The sequence below is a fragment of the Nannobrachium achirus genome (genome assembly GCF_963921795.1).
Source record: "Nannobrachium achirus genome assembly, chromosome: 5".
Classification (NCBI taxonomy): domain Eukaryota; kingdom Metazoa; phylum Chordata; class Actinopteri; order Myctophiformes; family Myctophidae; genus Nannobrachium; species Nannobrachium achirus.
Window position 1 is genome coordinate 25,854,971 of NC_137814.1, and position 22,925 is coordinate 25,877,895.

The 22,925-nt window shown below is 42.9% G+C and overlaps 1 protein-coding gene across 2 annotated transcripts in view; it reads right to left on the reverse strand.

Moving 5' to 3' along the window:
- lig1 (ligase I, DNA, ATP-dependent) overlaps window positions 1-22,925 on the reverse strand; it is a 109,114-nt gene that overhangs the window by 81,784 nt on the left and 4,405 nt on the right. For both annotated transcript variants that reach the window (XM_080725354.1, XM_080725353.1), the window contains exons 3-8: window positions 22,289-22,571; window positions 15,539-15,695; window positions 11,902-12,057; window positions 3,000-3,425; window positions 2,659-2,797; window positions 238-333 (exon numbers count right to left, since the gene is read on the reverse strand). In XM_080725354.1, the coding sequence (XP_080581480.1) occupies window positions 238-333; window positions 2,659-2,797; window positions 3,000-3,425; window positions 11,902-12,057; window positions 15,539-15,695; window positions 22,289-22,571 (1,257 nt within the window). The remainder of the gene's footprint in view (window positions 1-237; window positions 334-2,658; window positions 2,798-2,999; window positions 3,426-11,901; window positions 12,058-15,538; window positions 15,696-22,288; window positions 22,572-22,925) is intronic.

The window sequence follows — 22,925 nt, forward strand, 5'->3', positions numbered from 1 at the left end:
GAGTTATGTGGTTCTATTAGGCTAAAAAACGTATCCTAAAAGATGAAGACTAAAAGTCTGAGACTAATCCCAAAAGACTAAGACTAAGACTAAAATGTTTTGATATTTAGTCGACTAAGACTAGACTAGACAAAAACAATTTCAGAAGACTAAGACAGGACTAAGACTAAATGGTGTGTTATTCAAAAGACTAAGACTAAATCAAAATTTGCTGAAAAAATTAACACTGGTTCTTACTTGTGTCCGCGCTCCCAGCAGGCGTCGTCCACAGGATGGTACTTTGGTTTGGACGGGTCGTAATCAGTGCGCTGGTCTGACGATGATGACTTCTCACTGCAGGGGGTAAGGAGGTTTGGGGGGGGGGGGGTGGACATTTGGGAGAAAATATTATTTGAACGGGCCTTCAGAGGAAGACGGATACCGACACAAAACACAATTTTTTTTTAAAGATACTGCCACGGCTCTTAAAACGGTCACCTGATAATGCCGCACGAGTCACGTAATGGTCATCTGATAAGGCAGACTGTGAAGATGGTTATCGTTAGCAGCACCAGTCGCACAGATGGGCCCCCGGCGATAAGCAGAGAGCCTGATAATAAGAGACACTGGACGAGTAGTGAGTGGAGGGCCGTCTGCCAACGTGAAACCAACCACACAGAACAGACAAACAGCTTGGTAAATAGAACAAAAAGCACGGGCCAGATCTGAAGGACGCCTTTTTTTTTTAAGAGCACTTCAAGCGTATTATTATTAGGCACAGTGCAATTAGGGAAGAGTTTCCCTAAGAGGTTTCTTTGGAGCAGCCATCTGAGACGCGCAAAGATGTGACGCGTTTGAGCCGAGATGGCTGGGACCGAAGAGGGCCTCCCTCCAGGGGTGTCTCGCCAAATTCTGGGCCCTGGGTACAAGGATTCACTGCGGGCCCCCCATGAATGTTCTTCATAAGGGGAGGGGGTGTTACCCATTTAGACAGGGAACACATTATTATTATTATTTTGTGCTTTAACTATTGAAAGATAGCAGATCTACAAGCTCACAGCGCGGCACCGAGTGCCGAATATTTCAAATCCTTCAAAGTTTTTTTTTTTGAACTTTTCTTAAACGTTTCTGTCAGTGGTGCTCAAACCCTTTCATGTGAAGGACCCCCAAAATGATATGTATGTGGCCACGGACCCCCCCCATCTCAAAATATTCCAGGGACCCCCCAGAAGCAACATTTTAGTTAGAAATATTCGCTTAAAAAAATACATATATTGAAAGATTTGCACACATTTTCACTTTTCAAAAATAGCAGATCTACAAGCTCGCAGCGTGGCACTCGGTGTTGCGCTGTGAGCTTGTATATCTGCTATTTTTCAATAGCTTAAGTATAAAATTATTAAGGCCCCTCCACCCTGGGCCCTAGTAACTCAGTCCCACTTCTCCCCCCCTTATGACTCCCCTGCCCTCCCTCTCTCTCCCTCGACGGAGCAAGGCTTGGCATGCGTCCACACATTAGTGTCTGCTTTTCAAAGACATTTTGTCAGACGGAGACGGACGAAGATGCACAGATCAAAAGACCAGACATACAGAAGTACAATCCTCAGTGTTTGATGTCAACTCCGGTCGGTTCCATTTATGCACACTTCGGAGTTAATAAAGGGATATTCCACTTTCAAAAAAACTTTTGGTCATTTTATCGTCTAATCAGGCTTTTATGAACACCCTGAACAGTTTTTAATTTGCTTCATTCAATATTTAGATATTTGATGTAAATGTTACCAGGCCCTCCAGGCTCAGGGCCTCTCCACATACACACCCATTGTAACTTCAAGCTCCATTTTAACCATGATGGATTCATTAAAAACACCCATTATTTTTTCTGGTGACTCATACTACCCTCCTAATACGTGAGCAGACAGTGTTTTTTCAATAACTTTTTTCATTTATTTTTAATAATTCTTTGGGAAAATGGAAAAAAAATAAATACAAGGGTTAGGGTTAGAGTTATTGAAAAAACACTGTCTGCTCACGTATTAGGAGGGTAATATGAGTCACCAGAAAAAATCAGCAGGGACCCCCACAACCTGTTCATAGATTCCATATACTTTCATCTTTTGACAGCACAATCAGTGTATTTTGGAATCATGTCAATTTGTTTTCAGATATTTAACCACTTAAACCGTCAATACTTAATAAACTTGACCTTTCACTCTGTACTTAGTCTGCTCTTTTTCCCCTCACCAAACCTCTTTGCCGAAAATAGCGATATACAAGGTCACAACGCCTCAGATCTGCTATTTTTGGCTAAAGTTCTCAGAATTTGCACACTAGGGTTCAAGTGGTTAATATAAACAAAAGGGGAAAAAAACTTTCTATCACTCAAAGATTTGGAGGACCCCCTGTAGTAACTACGAGGACCCCCTAGGGGTCCCAAACCCCCTGTTGAAGACCCATGCCCTATATTGTCGCTGTCGGGGTGGAAACGCCATAATGTTGAAAAACTGGAGATTGTAGCCATTTTCCCCGTATGTTTGCCTATCACTAAGTATATGACATGCCTAGAAGAGGGGTGCTGCTAGGGTTCATGAGGCTAAATAAAACTAAGGGGTTACACTGGGCTGTATGCGCAGCCCCGTGTAAAAGACCCTCTGTTGTACTTCCTTCCTCTACTCTGACCTTTTCTTTTCTTTAATATTTTCCTTGCTCTCCTCCGTTGTTTCGGTCTTCTGCGCGTTCGGCTTCTCCGCACTTCCCGTCTTCTTTTCTCCCTCGTTGTCCTCCACTTTCTCCATCTTCACCGCAGCTTTTCTAGGAGCTATGTTAAAGAAAATATGAATATAAATTAATAATAAGGTGTGGGGTGTGTGCGGGCGGGGGTGGTGGGAGTTGACGGAAGCGATATTTTTTGCCATCTTCGCCAGCTGATAAAAAAAGAAACATTTACAGACATCTATTTTGTGTGCGTGCGTGCGTGCGTGCGTGTGCATGCAGCTGAGCTATGCAAATCGCACACTCACCAAAGAAACTGCTGATGGGGGCTTTCTTGGCGGAGTCCTTCGCCGGCTCCTTATCTTTCTGCTCTTTCGCTTTTTGACTTTTAGGGCTCCTCTTTCCGCCTTTTGCCTCGTCCTTTTCAGACGTCCCTCCTCCTCCTCCTCGCGCCGTCTTTCCCTGCGCTTCATCTTTCTTCCCTGCTGCTCTTTTGTCTTTCTCTCCCTCCTCCTCTTCGCCGGAGCTGTTGTTCTTCTTCTCTTCCTCCTCCTTTCCCTTCTCCTCCTCGACCTTCTCTTCTTTCACGTCCCGTTTCTCGGCCTTCGCTCCATCGCCGTTCGTTGTCTTACTCTCCTCCTCGTCCTCCTCCATGGGCGTGGTGGTCGCCTCGGTCACTGCCTTTTCACCGCTTTCATCTTTTGCTCCCTCTTCCATCGGTTCCTCAGCCTTTTCTGCAGAGAGAGAAAGAGAGGGAGAAAAGAAGTGGAATCACCCAGGAGATAAATGCCAGCAGATTCATAGAGGTCGACCTTGTTCTTTTACTTGGGGAAGTTTATGAGTTTTCTTTTTTTCTTTTCTTTTTTACATCACAGCAGGTCCCCTGCGGTAAATCACACAGGATTGATATTCATAGAGGCAAGGGCTGTTCTTTTACCCAACGAAATGTGTGAGAGAGAGAGAGAGAGAGATAGAACAGACACTTGAAGGTAAGGTGAAGTGCAGGTACTTTATAAGGAAAGACAACACCTATTGAAACTTAACTACAACCACGTTCTCTGTGAAGGGAAAAACCCTGAATAACTAAGTGGAGAAATTATGAACGCGTCAAAGATTCTAAGCAGACCCAGCCGACCTTGGATTGTGGCAAGAGGAAAAGAAAAGATCTGAAGTGACTATGATGACGGGAAGAGTTTCAGTTCAAAAAGATGACGACTGGCGTTTCAATGGAAACAATAGAGACGTCTGCCTTCTGCATTTATGAGAAAAGACATCAGAGTTACTGCCATTGATACAGCAGCCCTTAGGGGAGCTGTTAGGGCAGGGGGTCCTCAGAGTTACTACAGGAGGTCCTCCAAATCGTTGTGATAGAAACCTTTTCTCTTTTTTTATATTAACTCATTGAGTGCCAATCCCGAACTAGTTCGGCTTTATTAGCGTATCGCAGAGTGCCGATCCCGAACTAGTTCGGCTTTAAAAAAAAAAAAAAAAAAAATGATTTTTTTTTTTTTTTTTTTTTTTTGGACCCCATCAAATCTAGTGAACATGATTTCAATCGCGATTTTGCATGTTCCACCCCCATACAACCCCATCTAACATACAGGGCAGCCATGTTTGTTTACATAACATGTAAAACATTTTTATATTCAGATTATTATATTATATGCGATTATCTCAAGAATGCCTGAACGGATTTCCAATCGGATTTTTTTGTTTGAAAGCTGTGAACAAACTGCACAAATCCACTCCAATGCAATCCAGGATTGCATTGGATTTTTTAGAGCTCATTCTTCTGTTTTTTTCCCATGCATGAGGTGTGCAAGGTTTAATCATGGCTAAGTTGACGAAAATAAGGCTTCTAAAATGCTTGGTAGCCAATAGCTAACTTCAAGCTAACTTCATCCTCTTCCTGTACATGCACAAAGGAAAGTGTTCAGGCAAGTCATGGCTGCAGGGCTTCTGCATATACCAGCATATCTCTATGGGATTTTCTATGGCCACTGGGCGCCCTCTAGTGGTGACTAGGGTGGCACTCAATGAGTTAACCACTTGAACCCTAGCGTCCATATTCTGAGAACGTTCGCCAAAAATAGCAGATCTACAAGGTTTGGTGTAGAGGGGGAAAAGAGATTGACATGAATCCAAAAACACACAGAGGATTGTGCTGTCAAACGATGAAACTATATGGAATCTCTGAAAAAGGTTGTGGGGGTCCCTGCTTCATCTCTCGCTCAACTAAGGGGTCCTTGGCCTGAAAACGTTGAAGACCCCTGTGTTAGGGGTTTAAGTGTCTTGCTCAGGGACATTGGGACACAGACTGGGCAGACCCGGGAACGAACCAGTGACCTTCCGGTTCCCCAGACCGCCTCTCTCTCTCTCCCCCATCTCCTCGCCCCGACGCTCTGCTCATGCATTAATGCAATATGTAAGGAAAAACACAAGAAGCAACTCTTCCTCAGGTGAGCCAGAATGTCAATGCAGGATGCAATCAGACTGTGTCAGCAAGAACAGTCAGTCAACGGCTTACATAGAGGGGGATTTTATAGCGAGAGTTGCCGGTGCATAAAACGCCTCATTAATACAAAGACGAATGCACTGTTGAGTTGAGAAAAATAAACAAAAAAACATAGGAACTGGTCTACAGTGGCGTGGGAAAAGGTTATACTATATACTCCACAAGTTGGCGAGTGCATGATGTGTGGCGTACATAGGGTTACCAACCGTCCCGTAAAATACGGGATCGTCCCTTTTTTGGAAACTAAAAGACGTGTCCCGTAATGAACTGATACGCTCTTTGTCCCATATTTTAAGGTTGGGGGATAAATAAGAATGACGGGATGATTGAGAAATGACACAAGGTGAAAAAGCAGGAAAGCAAGCAGAAGATAAGCCATGGGATGGTATTCCTGGGAACACTACAGTAGTCTTGTCTGCCAACTAAAGCGACCCCAGACAGGCTGGTATGTGAAATAACATAAGCATGCGTTGATTTTGTTTTTAAAACCTAATGGTTATTACTGTATGCCAATATGATTAAACTAGTGTTGGGTAACCAGAGAGTGGGCACATAAGAACCAGGTAGGCCTAGGCTATATGTTTTGGAAAATTGAGAGAAATACAATATAGGACTACACTACCGGTACATGATTTTAAGGTAATAGGTTAGGTGGCCCAAAGACACCCAAATTAATATTGTGAAAGGAAAAATATGATTTAATATAGGAAAATACCCGTTTTAGCCAACTTTATAACCGAAAATACGCCGCAAGTTTCATTAGGAAGTGTCCCGTATTTGAAACTCTGGGAGTTGGCAACCCTATGCGTACACCAAGAAAACGGTGTACAGTGGTCACTGTAGATCAACACAATGTTATTCTGGATGATGACCGTTATCCTATAGATCAGTGGTTCTCAAGTGGATTCCAGGGACTCTGTTGGTTCCTTTAGGGGGTCTAAATGGACCCATACCAGTCTGTAACTCTGACAGTGTACAAATGGAACCAATATGTACACTGTCAGAGTTAAGGGTAGACCTTGAAATGTCCAAGTTTGAGAAACACCGCTATAGATGAATCACTTCTATCCCAACTGTACTTTCATGTGCTTTTTTCTGCAAGCTAATAAAGTATTCAATCAATCCTGATGAGTGGATGATAACGCCCCCACGCAAGTAACCAGAAAATCTTACGAAACACATGTCACGACCCAATCATCAAGGACGATGAAAACCCCTGTTTTGCAATGTAGACGTTTTTCTTTTGGTACTTTAAATAGCAATAATGACGCTATAATGTCCCCCCATTCATTTCCAATATAAAAACAATCAGCCCTCATTTTTCTGTCCCACTGGGATTAAACTAATTAAAACATGTATTTTCGGGGGGAAACCCCTGTTTTGCAATGTAACTATTCTGCCCTACAAAGGCAGAGTGCAGTAACAACGTACAAGAATTTAGCTGAAAATGGGCTTAAAAGTGTTACAGCTGATCAGCCAAATGAGATATAGACATAAAAGTGATATTACACTGATTGTATATCTATCATGAAGGCTAATTTGACCTTTGGGCGACACAAAAAAGTCGGTGTGTCCGAAAACGTAGTTACTGCACTCTGCTTTTGTAGGGCAGTATTGTACTTTTGTGTTCCCTTTTTATGAATATCACGTAGATGTTTATCTTTTGGTACTTTAAATAGCAATAATGAGGCTATGAAAAATATTCCCTCCTCCCATCCACAATTTTTCGTCCCACCTAGTAACGAGAGCAAAATAGGGCGGGATTTGACAAAGAGTGGATTTAGATTCGTTTTTTTAGTCTTTTATAACGTTTTTAGTTTTACTGAATAGGTGCTTGGTCCTAGATTACCATTTCTTTGCATTTGATGTATTGGTGTTGATGTATTGATGTATTACCTTGCTATAGAGGGTATGCGCGTGACATCACTGTTGCTGGAACTTATGTGGGAACACGCCTACTGAGTGGCAAAAAACTAATTTCTGCCATTGACAGTTTTTGTTTCATAAAAATCCACCATATACATGTTATGAGCTACTTGGTGTCAAGACATTCTGTGCAGGTTTTTATTTTTCCAAGTGTCAGAGTTTGGAAGCACTCGTTTTCAACAACACAACATCCTTCTGCCTCCTGCATTTTGTGCAAATTATAAACAGGTGGTATGCAGGGCCGTTGAGTGATTTGCAACTAGCACTTCCAAACGCCAATGCTCCATGCTGCTCAATGTTTTGCCACTCAGTCTAGATTTAATAGGGGGGCGGGTCCCAGTGGACTTGCATACCCTCTATTGTAAATCGCTCTGGATCAAGTCCCTAAATTGTAAATTGTAAAACTCACAGGGCATGCATGAGGTATGACGTGAATCATATGCTGATGACCTTCACAGACATGGGACCAGCTTGTTAACTCATTTAGTGCCAGCGCCCTCTAGGGGCCATAGAATGCCAGGGTATCTCTCATAGGCGAGCGCTTTAGCTTCCAGGACCTCACCTTCCAGGACCTCACGTGCTCACGTTCATGCACGTCGTGGAAAGGTCCCGGATGATAATGCTAACAGAATGGCTATTCCCATTTTGTCATCTAAAAGATCATTTTTGGGCGATTTCGCCGTAAATAAACCTCGCGCCGCTTCCCTAAAGACACAATCCAGAGATATAAGCCTTCAAAGATGTGGTCTTTCATTGGATTAGGCGGAGATTGGCGATTTCGTTCGCAAATAACGGCCGGCCGGGAGGTTGCTAGCTTTCGGCTAGTAGCTAGAAAAATCAGGCCAGGCTTCAGAAGGCCTCTTATCATTTTATTCATTTCATTAAAAAAAGCCGGACTACTTCGGGATCGGCACACTCGTGTACTCATCGGAAGCGGCGCCGAACATTGGGTGAACATTGGGGAGCTCAAAAATGTATTTTAAACCATTTTTAATGGAATATATTGTCGGACAGAGTAGAATGGCTAGCTGGCTAGCGGCTAGCGAGCCAGGACCACCCACGACTCTACAAGCAGCTCGGGGTAAGTGAATTAATTAAAAAAAAATTGTATTGGATTGAAATAAAGCCGAACTAGTTCGGGATCGGCACAGAATGAGTTAAGACTTTCCACCATCAAAACGCCAAATGATGGAATATTGTTGATAGAATTGCATTCCATCCAACCAGGGGAGTTCTAGAGACTTGTACAATGCGTACTGAAACACATTGTTGGTTTTACCTTTCATTTACATCAACCAAAATACATTTGTTTAATTGTGTTGTGCAAGTATTGAAAAGACTGAGTGGCCTTAAAACCAACCATACTTGCAGGTGAAGAAGAGTTACACGAGTGAAACTCGTGATTTTCCTCATTAAATACAAAAAACATTATGATAACGGCAAAACGACATCGCAGCGTGTGGGTGCTTTTTTATATTGCATTTGGCTTCCTATTGCACTCCCACACACTTGGCACAGTGGACTTGGATGTTTACTGTATGTCTGAACCTTATAGAAGAAACGTGGGCCGTTGCAACTCAAAACATCATCGCCGAATCGAATCCCCACCCTCAGCCGGGGCAGATTGTGGGCGGGGTTGGGGACGCGAAGGAGAGAGTGCTCTCCAAAGCAATCCCTCGACTACTTAAACACATATAGTCAGGGGATATTAATAAAACCTGGGAATACATTCCTTACCAAAAAAAATGTCTTCACCAATGTATTCATAAAGGTGTCTTGTAACATATCTAACAAAGATTGAAATTCAACATCCCTAGGAGAATCTTTGACAGCTAGGGTAATTCTGGGTCTCTTTCACTTACTATACACTATACTATAAAGAGAAAAAATTACTCCCAAAAATATGCTTTAAGTAGCATGTAAGGGGTCTAACTAGGTGTTTTTAATTATTCTGAATCCATTGCAAGCATTTGTTTTGCATGAAAAACTTTCATTGGGCTAAAAACTGCCCCAAAAAAACGATGGTTTAGTGACGAGTCATCACTTTTCACAGTTTTATGGGGTCCATTTTTTGCCCAAGGAATGTTTTTCATGCAAAATAAATGCTTGCAATGTATTCAGAATAATTAAAAACACCTAGTGTTTTGGGAGTATTCTTTTCCCTTATAGTATAGTGTATATTAACAAGTTGTATGCCACAAGAGGCCGCTAGAGTGCCAGGGATAGACCCATTGACCACCAGTCTAACATACAGGGAGCTACGTAGCAGTGACGCGCGCTTCCACGTTGGTGCATGTGATCAATGTGACCCGGATGAAGATAGCAACAATGTTGCTATAGGCTATCATTCATTTTAGAAGATCGATTTTCGGCGATTCAGCCGTAAATAAAACTTTGTCGCTGGTCTGGGAACACAGTTCAGAGAAAAAGGTCTCTAAAGATGTGAGTTTGTATTGGAGTGGGCGGCGCGGTGCGGCGGCGTTGCCCGATTACGGGCCGATGTAAACAGAGTCGCGGCCCGGGGCATGGATGGAAAATTAGAACGGGGCTTTGTTGAGGCCTCCGATTAATTAATTCATTTTATTAAATATCCCGGACTAGATCGGGATAGGCACCCCGGAATACGTCGCGCCCAGTTTTTTTGGGGGGGCTCTAAACTGTATTCTAAACCATTTTCAATGGAATAAATCGTCGGACCATCTAGAATCACTCGTTGGAAAGCGTAGGACGAGCCAGGACCACCCACATCTCTACAAGCAGCTCAGGGTAAGTAAAATAGCAAAAAAAACATTGTATTGGATTGAAAAAAAGCCGAACTTGTCCGGGATAGGCACAAGAAGGGTTAAGTGAATGAGACCCAGAATTACCCTAGCTGTCAAAGATTCTCCTAGGGATATTGAATTTCAATCTTTGTTAGGTATGTTACTAGACACCTTTACGAACACATTGGTGAAGAAATTGTTTGGTAAGGAATTTATTCTCAGCTTTAACAGGTATTCTGATAATATTCCCTGATTAACACAAACTCTGCCATCAAAATACCCCTTTGTACCCCTTCTCTGCCATGCCCGTAGAACCCGTAAATGTAATAAAAATTAATTAAAAAACATTTTTTTATCGAAGCGCAACTAAAATAGGCCGGAACTAATGCTCCGTGATCGGTTTCTACACGGACACATTATTGAGCGGACAACTTTAACATTGGAGTCCCTGAACCGGAAGCGGAAGTCCGTCCTCTATTTTGGCCCAGCTTACTGTCTGGACTCCGCGGCTTACAGATGGAGAACCTATTGATCAATTGAAAAAGTTTCAACGGATTTGAGAAGCTGATGGAATACGCGAACACACGAGCAGTGTCCGATCACGCACGATGGGAACTGGACGAGCGCCCACGTTAACAGGTAGGACTCGGAGAAGCCGGCAGTGAAAGACAGAGAAATTAACGGGCTTTACGGCCGTAAACTACGAATGAGTTAATAAGAACCCCAGGAGTGTGTTTATTGTATCACAAACAACATTAAAATAAGATTTTGTTGTCTCAGGGGTGAAGTGGGCCTTTAACACCGAGACATCCTTGAGCAAGGCACTGGATCCCCGGCTGCTAGCAGCACAGTGGCTGAACAGCAGAACATTGGGGTTGTGTGGCTGGGTTAGATCCCCAGGCTTGAGGGGGTTGTGTGGCTGGGTTAGATCCCCAGGCTTGAGGGGGTTGTGTGGCTGGGTTCGATCCCCAGGCTTGAGGGTTAACCCATTCTAAAAAAGGTCTAAAAGAAAACCTATGTTGCTAAATATCAGTGGTGCTCAAAGCTTTTCCATGCCAAGGACCCCCAAAATGATTATGTATTTGACCACAAACCCCAATCTGAAAAAAATATTTTTGTTCCAGGGACCCCCCGGAAGCAAAGATTTGAGTTAAAAGATTTTCGCTTTAAAGATTTTCAAGATTTCTACAAGTCCATAGCACGGCACAAACTGATGCGCTATATGATCTTATATATCTGCCATTTTTTGAATAGCCAAATTATAAACGCACGCACGCACGCATGCACGCACACACACACACACACACACACACACACACCCCTCTGTTGTAATTCGATACTCTACTCTGCTCAGCTCCTCTCCCCCCTCCCTCCCCCTCCCTCCCTCTGTAACTTGATACCCTGATGATCATTTTGACGTTTCAGCACTGGCCAGAATGTTCAGAATACTATGTCAGGACTGGCTGCTCTGCGTGAGGCGAGATGTTGTTAAATTGAAATAAATGCGGTTCAAAGAGTGGCATGTTTAAAATGTGGACAGTTGTAAATTTTCACGTTTGTTCGACGTGGTGGCTATGTTTGTGAGAGGTGTTTGTGAGAATATGTAGCTAAACATTCTGGTTTAGGTTTGCCACCAATTGCTCCAGTATAGATGCTTGATGGCTAAAATCTAAAATGACAAAGATGCTGTCCCGATTTTAACGGGTTAAGCAGGATGTAGCTGTCACACACACACACACACACACACACACACACACACACACACACACACACACACACACACACACACACACACACACACACACACACACACACACACACACACACACACACACACACACACACACACACACACACACACACACACACACACACACACACACACAGAGACAGATAGAGAGACAGAAAGACAGAGAGCACTCTGCGGACGTTTCCCTGATTAAATAAACATAGCAGACTTTAATTAATCCCTGGGAAGGTGAGGAGGGGAGAGAGATGGCTAATTACCAGTGCCAGCGTGCTGGTCAGTGTTGTCGACGCGGGGGCGTTTCTTCTGTTGACCTTCCTGGGGTTGAGCCGACCCGACCTCCTCCTTCAGGCCCTCGCTGCTGCTGCTGCTGCCGCTGGTCTCCTCCAGCTTCCTCTTGGGGAACTGCTTCCTGGCTGTTGAGAGGAAGAGGAAGAACTGCTTTTAACTATTGAAAACAGCAGATCTACAAGCTCACAGCGCGGCACGCGCTGCGATTTTTGAAAAATCATGAAAATGTGTGCAAATCTCTGAATATATATATTTTTTTACATTCGTAACTCAAATATTTGCTTCTGGTAGGGTCCCTGATACATAATGTTTTGAGATGGGGGTCGGGGTACTGACACAGTACACACATATATCTGCTAATAGTTAAAGCATAAAATAATGGGTAATAATGGAAGAGGAAGAACTGGTTAAGGAGGGGAGCATGCATTAATTCTGGCTGATAAAACGCAGCCGTCAAAACGGCACAAAGAGATGATAAGTTGTGAAATGCTTTTTTTCCCCCTCTCCTTCTTCCAGAGAACAAATGGAACTCGAGCAAGACTCTGGACTAATGAAAAACTCCTCAGAGATATTAACACAGAGATATGAACGCTGCAAAACTCTGTGTGTGTGTGTGTGTGTGTGTGTGTGTGTGTGTGTGTGTGTGTGTGTGTGTGTGTGTGTGTGTGTGTGTGTGTGTGTGTGTGTGTGTGTGTGTGTGTGCGCGCGCGCGCGTTCCAGCTTTCTCTGTAAGTCTATTCAGCAGTCTGAACCTATATACTTTTATGTACAAAAATCGCAAAAGACATTATTATTAGTATTATTGTGTATCAACTTATAAAATAAATATAAACATTTCCAGGTACACTTCCTGCGAGGGCCTGGGTCATTCCGGCACGAGTGTCGGGGGCAGACACTAGCAACAACAACAATGTTAATATATTTGTATTGTGGAAAAATATGTCAGTGAAACAAAATATTAAAAAAATATATACTTTTGTTTCTCACAGTATGTGACATTAAGTCTTCTGTGTTTGTACAACCCATTTCCTGGGTTCCACATCTGAGTAACTTTTGTTTTGGCCCAAGTTTGTAGTTTACTATTACACATTTTGCAGACGGTGCAAAAAAACAAAAAAACAAACAAAAAAAGACAGATTGTTTCCCTGGATAATTTTGAATAATTATCATGTTAATTCTAGCTATTAACAAAGGTAAATTAGGCATATTATAGTGATATTTTAATTTCACACATCCGCTGGAGTGTGGAGGAAAAAAAAGGTAATTTGCTTGCTGCGCTGTGTGTGTGTGTGTGTGTGTGTGTGTGTGTGTGTGTGTGTGTGTGTGTGTGTGTGTGTGTGTGTGTGTGTCTGTGTGTGTGTGTGTGTCGTGCGGTGCTGCCTGCGCCACTGCGGAACGAATCAACAGAGTAAAACACTGCGTGCATCCCTGCTGAAATCACACAGTCATCAGATAGAGAAAAGTGATGAACGGGGGGAGGGGGGGATAATAAAGAAAGGAAAACTAAATCTACACAACACACCATAAAGAAAAAAGGCTGCTGCGTTCCTTTCTGCAGATGCAGGGCCAAGACAATTGGAGGCACTTCTCGTCACTGTCCGTCTAGTCGGGAAAGCTCGTACGTCCCCAAAAAAAACATCGGTTTTCAGGAAAATGTTCTGAAATAGCGAAAATAGCAGACCTACAAGCTCCACAACGCGACGCGTTGTGAGCTTGTAGGTCTGCTATTTTCGCTACTTTTGCTTGACGATCTCGTAAGACGTTAGTAGGGCGCTAATAAGTTGGAAACGCGGAGATGCGAGGTTTCGGCGCGACAGCGACGTCTCTGCTCTGTTAATGAAAAAACCGCCGACGCCTCACAGAGAAGAGGAGGTAATAAGCCGCTTATGTTCTCCCCTCTAAATATGCAATACTCCCTCTGAATACCTTATTTAATACCTTGATTTTGTACTAAAAAAATACAGTTCGAAAACGGCTCCCCAATACTCGGTTGAATCCTTTTTTGCATAATGCAAGTCGACACAGAACTCCAGGCATGGGAACGGTTCTTTAAAACCCATTTAGGCCTAGAATTATTGAATGCTCTAACCAGTGAAAAATAGCAGATATACAAGCTCACAGCACGGCACCGAGACTCGACCGAGTGCCGCGCTGCGAGCTTGTAGATCTGCTATTTTTGAAAAAGTCATGAAAATGCGAACAAAGCGAACGTTCAAAGCGAACGTTTGTAACAAAAATTTTGCTTCTGGGGGGTCCCTGGAACTAAATATTTTGAGATGGGGTCTGTGGCCAAATACATATAATTTTGGGGGTCCTTCACATTAAAAAGTTTGAGAACCACTGACATAGTAGTCTCTCAAGAACCGACTAACTGAGCTCCAGTTAAGTGAAAAGGACCTTTTCTTTGACGATGGCTCGCCAGACTGCTGACATAGAAACATAGGTTTTTCAAAAGATCTTAGAAGGATTCAAAAGACACTTATAGAATCTGATCAAAATTCTAATTTTCACGATTAAAAAAAAATAGCAGATCTACAAGCTCGCAGTGTGGCACTTGGTGCCGCGCTGTGAGCTTGTATATCTGCTATTTTTCAATAGTTAAAGCATAAAATAATGATACACAATGATGTGTACCCGTTCTAAATGGGTTAATCGGCGACCCTCGAGCCCCCTAATTCCTGATCCAAATGGATTTGTTAAGGTTGAAATTGATCAAAGATCACACCTTTAGCCTGAACTAACTAAATATACAGAAAATGATCTCTATACGTGGCAGGCATTGATGGCCAAAGAATTGACAAGAAAAAACAAGACAAAAGTCTAAAGCAGTGGTTCTCAACCTGTTCAGGCCGCGACCCCCAAAATAATCATTATTTCAACTGGGGACCCCCCCACCCTGACGAGCACTAAGAGTTGAGGCATTACATTTTGTATAACACGGTTCTATTGTGAAAATAGCAGATCTACATGCTCACAAAGCCTCGCAATGTGAGGCGTTGTGAGCATGTAGATCTGCCTCCAATATTTGACAATTTGGCGAATGTTTAATTTGTCATTTTAGAGGTATTAAAAGGTCCTTAAATTATCACTTTAGAAATGTGCAGATACCCTCTATAGTCCATACACTTAAACAATATGTTGGTTTGTTTACTGTTGAGAGAGAAAACAATGTTGCACATTAAGTTAATCATCTGGGGACCCCACAGGTTGAGAACCATAAGTATGTTGTTTCAAAAATGGTTTGAACTCAGATTGGATGGCAGGGTCCACACACCACAACTATAATGACAACTATAGCTGCGGGAAGATATTGTTTGGATGACAAAGGAAGCACTGCCAGCCATTCAAAATCCATCTCACAATGCATCGCGATGCGACGCGTTGTGAGCTTGCAGATCTGCTATTTCCACTACTTTTGACTTTTAAAAAAATATATGAAGATCTTTCAACATGGAAACGATTATGGCGATTATGTCAAATAATCGCGATTATGTCAAATAATCGCGATTAGACGATTATGTAATAATTTTGACAGCCCTACCAAGGACCCCAACGGGGCAGGGTGGACGGCGACGGCGATAACGGCACCGCCAGCCAGACACTCACCGGTCTTGCGCTTGGGGAGCCCGGTGGGGGAAATGGAGTTGGGGGTCCCGGGTGTAGTGGGGGCCGATGTGGAGGCCGGGGTGGCGGGCGCTGCTGGAGTGGAAGGTGCAGGGGGGGGAGGAGACACCGGGGTGGGAACAGCCTTGAACACCTCGTCCTGTTGAGGCAGAGAGAGAGAGAAAGAGAGAGACACACAGACAGACGGTCAGTCACCTGTCCATACACACTACTAGGGCATTCACCAAATATTCGAATATCAAAGTCACTATTCGACGTTGTTCACCAAAGTCGAATATTCTCTTATTTATTTTTTTTCTCTCTCTTTAAAAAATACGTTGGCTAGATAAAAACTTGGCTAGATAAGAAGTCATAAGAAAGAGTTGTCAATGCCCCTGGTGGATGAATTTGTTAATGCTCTATACCAGGGGTTCTCACACCTTTTTAGGCCGTGACTCCCAAAATAAACATATTTGAACTGGGGACCCCCACCCTGACAAGCACTTGGAATTGTAGATATTACATTTAATGTGACTCGGTTCCGCAGATAAATATTGTGGAAATAGCAGATCTACATGCTAACAACGCGTCGCAACGCGAGGCGTTGTGTGCATGTAGATCTGCTATTTTCACAATGTTCGCCTCTTACTTAATATTAGACAGTTTGGCCAGTCCTGTAGAATATTCGACTATTCGAATACTTTGAGGTCGAAATAATTCGAATACTAAAAATCACTATTCGTGAAGGCCCTAGTACACACAGACTCAAGCTAACCATTTAAAAACAGGGGTCTTCAGTGTTTTCAGGCCTGATTTAAAATCCAATATGCTTCAATGTGCGTCGAATGGCAATAAACAGACGATCTACAAGCTCGCAGCGCATTGCTGAATGCTGAGGCGACACGATGTGAGCTTGTCGTCGGTATATTTTTCGACAATTTGACCGTTCGTTATAAATTATTTCCCCCGTCAACGACATGCCCAAAATAGGGACGTCCAGGTTTTAAAGAAGCAAGTGTGTGTGGCCCGACGGTCATCACACAGGTTCGAATCCTGACTGCAGAAAAGCCGGGGGACAGCGGATAAAATCACATCAGTGATGCACTCCTTTCCCTTAACCCATCTAGGTCTAGAATTATTGAATGCTTTAACCAGTGAAAAATAGCAGATATACAAGCTCACAGCGCGGCACTCGGTGCCGCGCTGCGAGCTTATAGATCTGCTATTTTTGAAAAAGTCGTGAAAATGTGTGCAAATCATGTATTTTTAAAGCGAACGTTTGCAACTCAAATTTTGCTTCTGGGTGGTCCCTGGAACTAAATATGTTGAATGGGGGTCCGTGGGCAAATACATATCATTTTAGGGGTCCTTCACATGAAAAGGTTTGAGAACCACTGACAACATAGTCTCTCAAGAACAGACCAACTGAGCTCCATTTAAGTGAAAAGGACCTTTTCTTTGACGATGACCGGCCAGATTACTGACATAGAAACATATAGGTTTTTCAAAAAATCTTAGAAGGATTCAAAAAATAGCAGATCTACAAGCTCGCAGTGCGGCGCTGTGAGCTTGTATATCTGCTATTTTTCAATAGTTAAAGCATAAAATAATGATACACAATAATGTGTACCCGTTCTGAATGGGTTTTAATAAAGATTTTTCGAGATGCATCGAGGGAGGGCCTCGCTCCGTTGAATAAAAATTCAACCAATTACACCAGGCAGCGCTGGGAAACGGAGGCCACACAAGGCAATATATCGGCGGTGGAGTATGGCCTCCGTTTAGGTCCACGCAACTCCTTATTTTGAAGAGATGTTTGTTGGGAAACATCTGATGCGTTTTCTCCATTTCCCCTCAGTCAGAAATCCGAATTAAGTGGCCCCAATTAATCTCAAAAGATTTTTTGGATGTGAAATTTGATCCATCCTATCTATACCCCTTTCCTACGTTGTAATTATTCCTAAAGAGCTCATTCAATGTGTCTTTTGAAGATAATTACGGTCGCAAAGAAATAACAGCAATTACAAAAGACTGGCTTCAGAGGAGCCCTCCCAACACTGTAAGTCTTATCAACATAATCCCCATTATTTGCTTCAAGGAGAAAATGCCCTTCAACTCATTGTTGATTTCGTCGACTAAAACTATGACAAAGATTTTTTGTCGACTGCGGTTTTTTTCACTGAGGAAAACTAAATTAAAACGAAACAAAAAGTAAGCCATGATGACTAAAACTAAGACTAAATATATTGACAATTTCGTCAACAAAATAAAAACTAGACCAAAACGTTAGGGAGGGACTAGTGCTGAAGAGTCATTTTATGTTTGGTTGCTACCAGGTGTTGCGTGCTGAAAATAGCCGATCTACAAGCTCACAACGCGTTGCAGTGTAAAATCTTTTTAACAGTGTTAAAACTTTTAAGGTGACTAAATTATGACTAAAACTAAAAGACATTTTATTCAAAAGACTATTTTATTCAAAAGACTATGACTAAAATTAAATTAAAATTTGCTGTCAAAAACAACACTGCTTCAACTCCAAAAAGAGCAGTGGCATAAATATCACAAGTACTGTAAATGGATTATGAACTGTACCTGTGCTTTTTAGTAATAATTGTGTATTTGTTTTGTTTTTTTCAAACGCTAACTTAAGGGGAACACACACTGGACGCGGAGGCGGCGCGTCAAAACATACAGCCCCATTATTTTCAATGAACTAACCCACACCGGCGCCGTCAGACGCGCGCAGCCGCAGGTCTGCCGCGCCGATACGCCGCTGTTCTATTTTTCCAGCGTTGCCACGCGGTGAACAGGTTCTCCCATGCTTCTCCCCACCGGGGGAAATGGATGGGGTTACCGCGCGGCACTTAACGTGCGTCGAAACCGCGACGCTGCGCAGCCGTCCGCGTTCAGTGTGTCCTCCCCTTTAGTAACACTGCATCTTTTGACATGTTTTGTTTTATACATAATCTGGCCAGCGGTCCGGGCACCTGGGCTCCAAAGGAGCCTGAAAGTGCATCGCGGGTTCGAGTCCTGTTCCCCATGATCTTTCTTGTTTATCTCTCCCCATCTCTCTCTCCTGTTTCTCTATCTTCACTATTCACTATGAATAAAAAGGAAGAAAAAAAAAAAACGAAAAATAAATAAATAGCTCATCTACAAGCCCACGTCAATGCATCTCAATGTCTTGTGCTTTGTGAGATGTTTGCGTGTAGAGAAACGCACACACAATTCGGTAACATTTGCGCACACAGTTCAATTTGGTGACTGGCTGCGCACACACGCACGCACACACACTCTAATGACCTTCCTGAAGGACTTGTGCCATGGCAAGAGACCATCGTGAGAAGAGGAATAAGGTCTAGTTAACTCCATCTCCCGGAAATTATCTCAGTGCATTCCCGTTATCCTCAAGACCTCAGACGCTAATAAATTCCTTCAGCAAAGCTTCGAGAAGAAGTGTCCTTTTTTTAATTTCCGTTTTTTATTCTGGACTGCTTGTATACCATTTTAACAAACCTGCCAATAAACATCCCTTCACCTCCAAGGCCTTTATTGCCACATGCATGCTTGCTCATAATTGCTAATAAATACAGCGGGTAGCGACGTATCTCCTGAGTCCTGACTCAACCTGTCCATTTTTCTTTCCTAGTAAGCACTAGTCTGCGTTTAAAGTACATTCAATCACGAAATGAGGAAGGCATGCACAGGTCCACATGGACATGAGCTGGCGACGGAATTCACGTCACGCGGACCCTCGCAGTTAACACGGACCAATGCTGTGTTCTACCTGTAACACAAGTATACAGCGTCTGCTGTCGGAAATGGAAATATGAATAGCGTCTGCCCTCATGAACATTTCAAAGTAGCGTATCTGATAGGCATTATGCACTGGGGTATGCCCTGGCCACACGAATAGCCGCGGATCATAGATTATAGTATGCCCTAAAAAAAAGGTCTAGAACACACCACTGACGCGGACTATGGTTGGGATCGAGAACCGGATCCAACATTCGAACTGGAATCCGGGTCGATCACATTTGGAACCGCATACCGGAACCGGTTTATCAGACCGTCAGAGCAGAGCAGGCATGTCAACGTCATGTCTCTTATGCAATAGAGCAGTGGTTCTCAACCCCCAGGGGGGGTCCCCAAATTATTTTGGGTGGTCCCCAGATGATTAACTTAACGTTTATTGCATTGTTTTCTCTCTCAACAGTAAACAAACCAACGTAAAGTTTAAGTGTATAGAGGGTATCTGCCCATTTCTAAAGTGACAACTTAAGGACTTTTTATTACCTCTAAAATGACAAATTAAACATTGGCCAAATTGTCATATTAGAAGCAGAAATTGTGAAAATAGCAGATCTACATGCTCACAACGCCTCACGTTGCAAGGCGTTGTGAGCATGTAGATCTGCTATTTTCACAATAGAACCGTGTTATACAAAATGTAATGCCTCAACTCAGGGTGGGGGTCCCCAGTTAAAATATGATTATTTTGGGGGTCGCTGCCTGAAAAGTTTGAGAACCACCGCAATAGAGGGTATGTGCATGCATAAAGGGAAAGGCAAATTGAGTGGCAAAGTGAGTTTAATGTTGTTTAATGCAATCAAATAGGACTTTTTTGTTTGGATGTATGGGCTGTCAAGGCCAGAAAGTCAGTAGCCGCTTCCGCATAACTTCCGGGTATGAAGATGATGCATACCCTCTATTAGAACAGTGGTTCTCAACCTGTAATTTAGTCACTCTTCACCAGTACTATCCAGTGCAGGCAGAAAAGCCCCAAATAATAAATAAAAAATGTTGTCTAGTTTGTATTTGTTGACGAAATTGTCAGTACAATTTAGTGATTATAGCTTTTTATTTTGTTCCGTTGAAAAAAGTAGTCGACAAACATATTTCATCATAGTTTTAGTCCACGAAATGAACATTGCCCTTGCCCTAATGAAGACGTGGGAATAAATTGGCCTTTGGGCATTGGCAGATCTTCCAGTGGTGTAGCTCTGTAGTAAAGGGCAACCACAACCAGCAGGTGTGTTGTTGACTGAATGAATGTAGAGCAAGGCAGTGCTGAGAGAGAGAAAAGCATGCACACTCAGCATAATACCTTCTCTGGAAAAATAGCTATTGCAACCCATCACCATAAAGAAACAAAAAAAAATGATGGGGAATAGTAAAGAATATAATATATATATCAACCCAGCAGGGGTGTAGTTTTTGATTTCATAGGTGGGGGGAAACGGGGGCACACTTTAGTAATACAGGCACAAATCCTCAAAAGGGCTTTATTTTTTTTCTCTTCTTCTTAGATATGCCTACTACCTCGAGGAGGTGTAGGAACAAAAAACACAATCAAAAGGGGCTCCTTCTCTGCCTCAGATTCTCTTCCTTCCATCTTGTACTTCCTTCCTTTGCCTCCGAGATGCCACACTGACCCCCTGCCTGCTGCTGCTGCTGCTGCTGACGCAGAGACAATAAAACACCACTAAAGCTCCCGGGAACAAAAGATTCAGTACTTTTAAAAACTTGAAAGTTTCCAAAACATTTTAAAAAGGTTAGGTGTCAGTTCTCGTCACCGTTTGACCTGGTGCTTTGGAACGGTGGTTCTCAAATGGGGGTACGTGTGACCCTATGGGTACGCAGAGGTACCACAGGAGGTCTGTGAGAGAAAGTGGAAAATGGAAAAATATGGATACAGTTTAAAGTAAAATGTGCTGCTCAGTATGCTCTAATGTCAAGTGTTTCACACATTCTTTTATTTGTAATGATATATTCTTCAACATATCTTCAAAAGGTGGGTTATTGTTCCTTCATACCATCGGGTGGATACAGTGGTGTGTTCTAGACTTTTTTTGAGGGCATACTATAATCTATGATCCGCGGCTATTCGTGTGGCCAGGGCATACGCCAGTGCATAACGCCTATCAAATACGCTACTCTGAAAGGTTCACGAGGGCAGACGCTATTCATATTTTTATTTCCGACAGCAGACGCCGTTACAGGTAGAACACAGCACTGGGTGGATACCTCATGTGTCCAAAACGGCTACCGTACTTAAAAAAATATTGAAGATCCACAAGCTCAAAACGCAATTTTAAGCTTGTAGATCTGCTATTTTTGCTACTTTTGTATTTTTGACACTGTGGCAATGTAGGGCATTAATTAATCTACAAAAGAAAAAGGTAAAATGTGGAGGTTTCTGCTTGACGGGTAAAGGGGGTACTTTAAGCCAGAAATCAGGAAAATGGGCTGCTGAAGCCGAAAACGTTTGAGAGCCACTGCTTTAGAATGAGAGTGTGTAGTGGGTTGGTGGAGGGGGGGGGGGGGGGGGGGCTCGAGTGGGCACCGTTTTCGTGTTGTCCTTGTGCAAGCAGTTTCCCGTTTTTACTTTTATATAATGTTATTACTGTAGTTTTGGACAGAATAAAGTATGAATTACACCCCTGCGACCCACAAATAATACACATGATGTGCAGTGAAGGTGTGCATACCCATGAATCTGGTCATCACTGTCGGGTAGAAACATATTAGAAACACAAGCTCAACAACAGATCCACAAGCTCGAAAGGTTGAGCTTGTAGATCTGCTACTTTTGAATTTGAATCCTGAAAAGTAACATTTTGGACACATGAGGTTTCCACCCGACAGAGACGACAGCATGTTTGAGCTATACTTCTGTACGTCTATTTCGCTATTCGACAAAGTATATAGGGTGGTTAAAACAATACACATGTAAGAATATGACACAGGTACCTTTTCCTTTTTTGCAGTAGCTAGTTTTTCTTTACTGTTGGAGACTTTTTCATCCTTGTTGGGGACTTTTTCTTCCTTGTTGGGGACGTTTTCATCCTTCTTGGGGACTTTTTCTTCCTTGGCGGGAACTTTTACTTCATCCTTTTTAGTGACTTGCTCCTTCACGATTGGTTCCTCATCGTCATCGCTGTCCAGGATTTGCCGGCTGCGCTTGACAACCTTCTTGACGGGCGTAGCCGTTTCCTGGACACCATTCTGCACTTTGAGGGGGCTTTTCACCGGCCTGAGTGGGACAGGGGGAGACGGGGGGGAAGACAGAGACTTAATTCCGACAGTCAGAAAACGTGCCTCGATGACAGCATGACATTTTACTTAACTCACTGAACGCCATAAACGTCTTATACGTCTTTGGACCTCGGTGCCATAAACGTCTTTTACGTCTTTTTAATTAATCAAAAGTTTTATCATTTTTTCATAATTGTAATTTCAAAAAAATCGCTCTAGAAGTTGGCCATATGCCTCCGTGACCTGAGCGATACGGCCGATTTGACTGTAGCACCAGTGTAACACAGTCCGGCGGAAAATCGGTATAGCCGAAGATTGGTTCCGGCCGTTTAAATGTTATCTAAAACGTTCG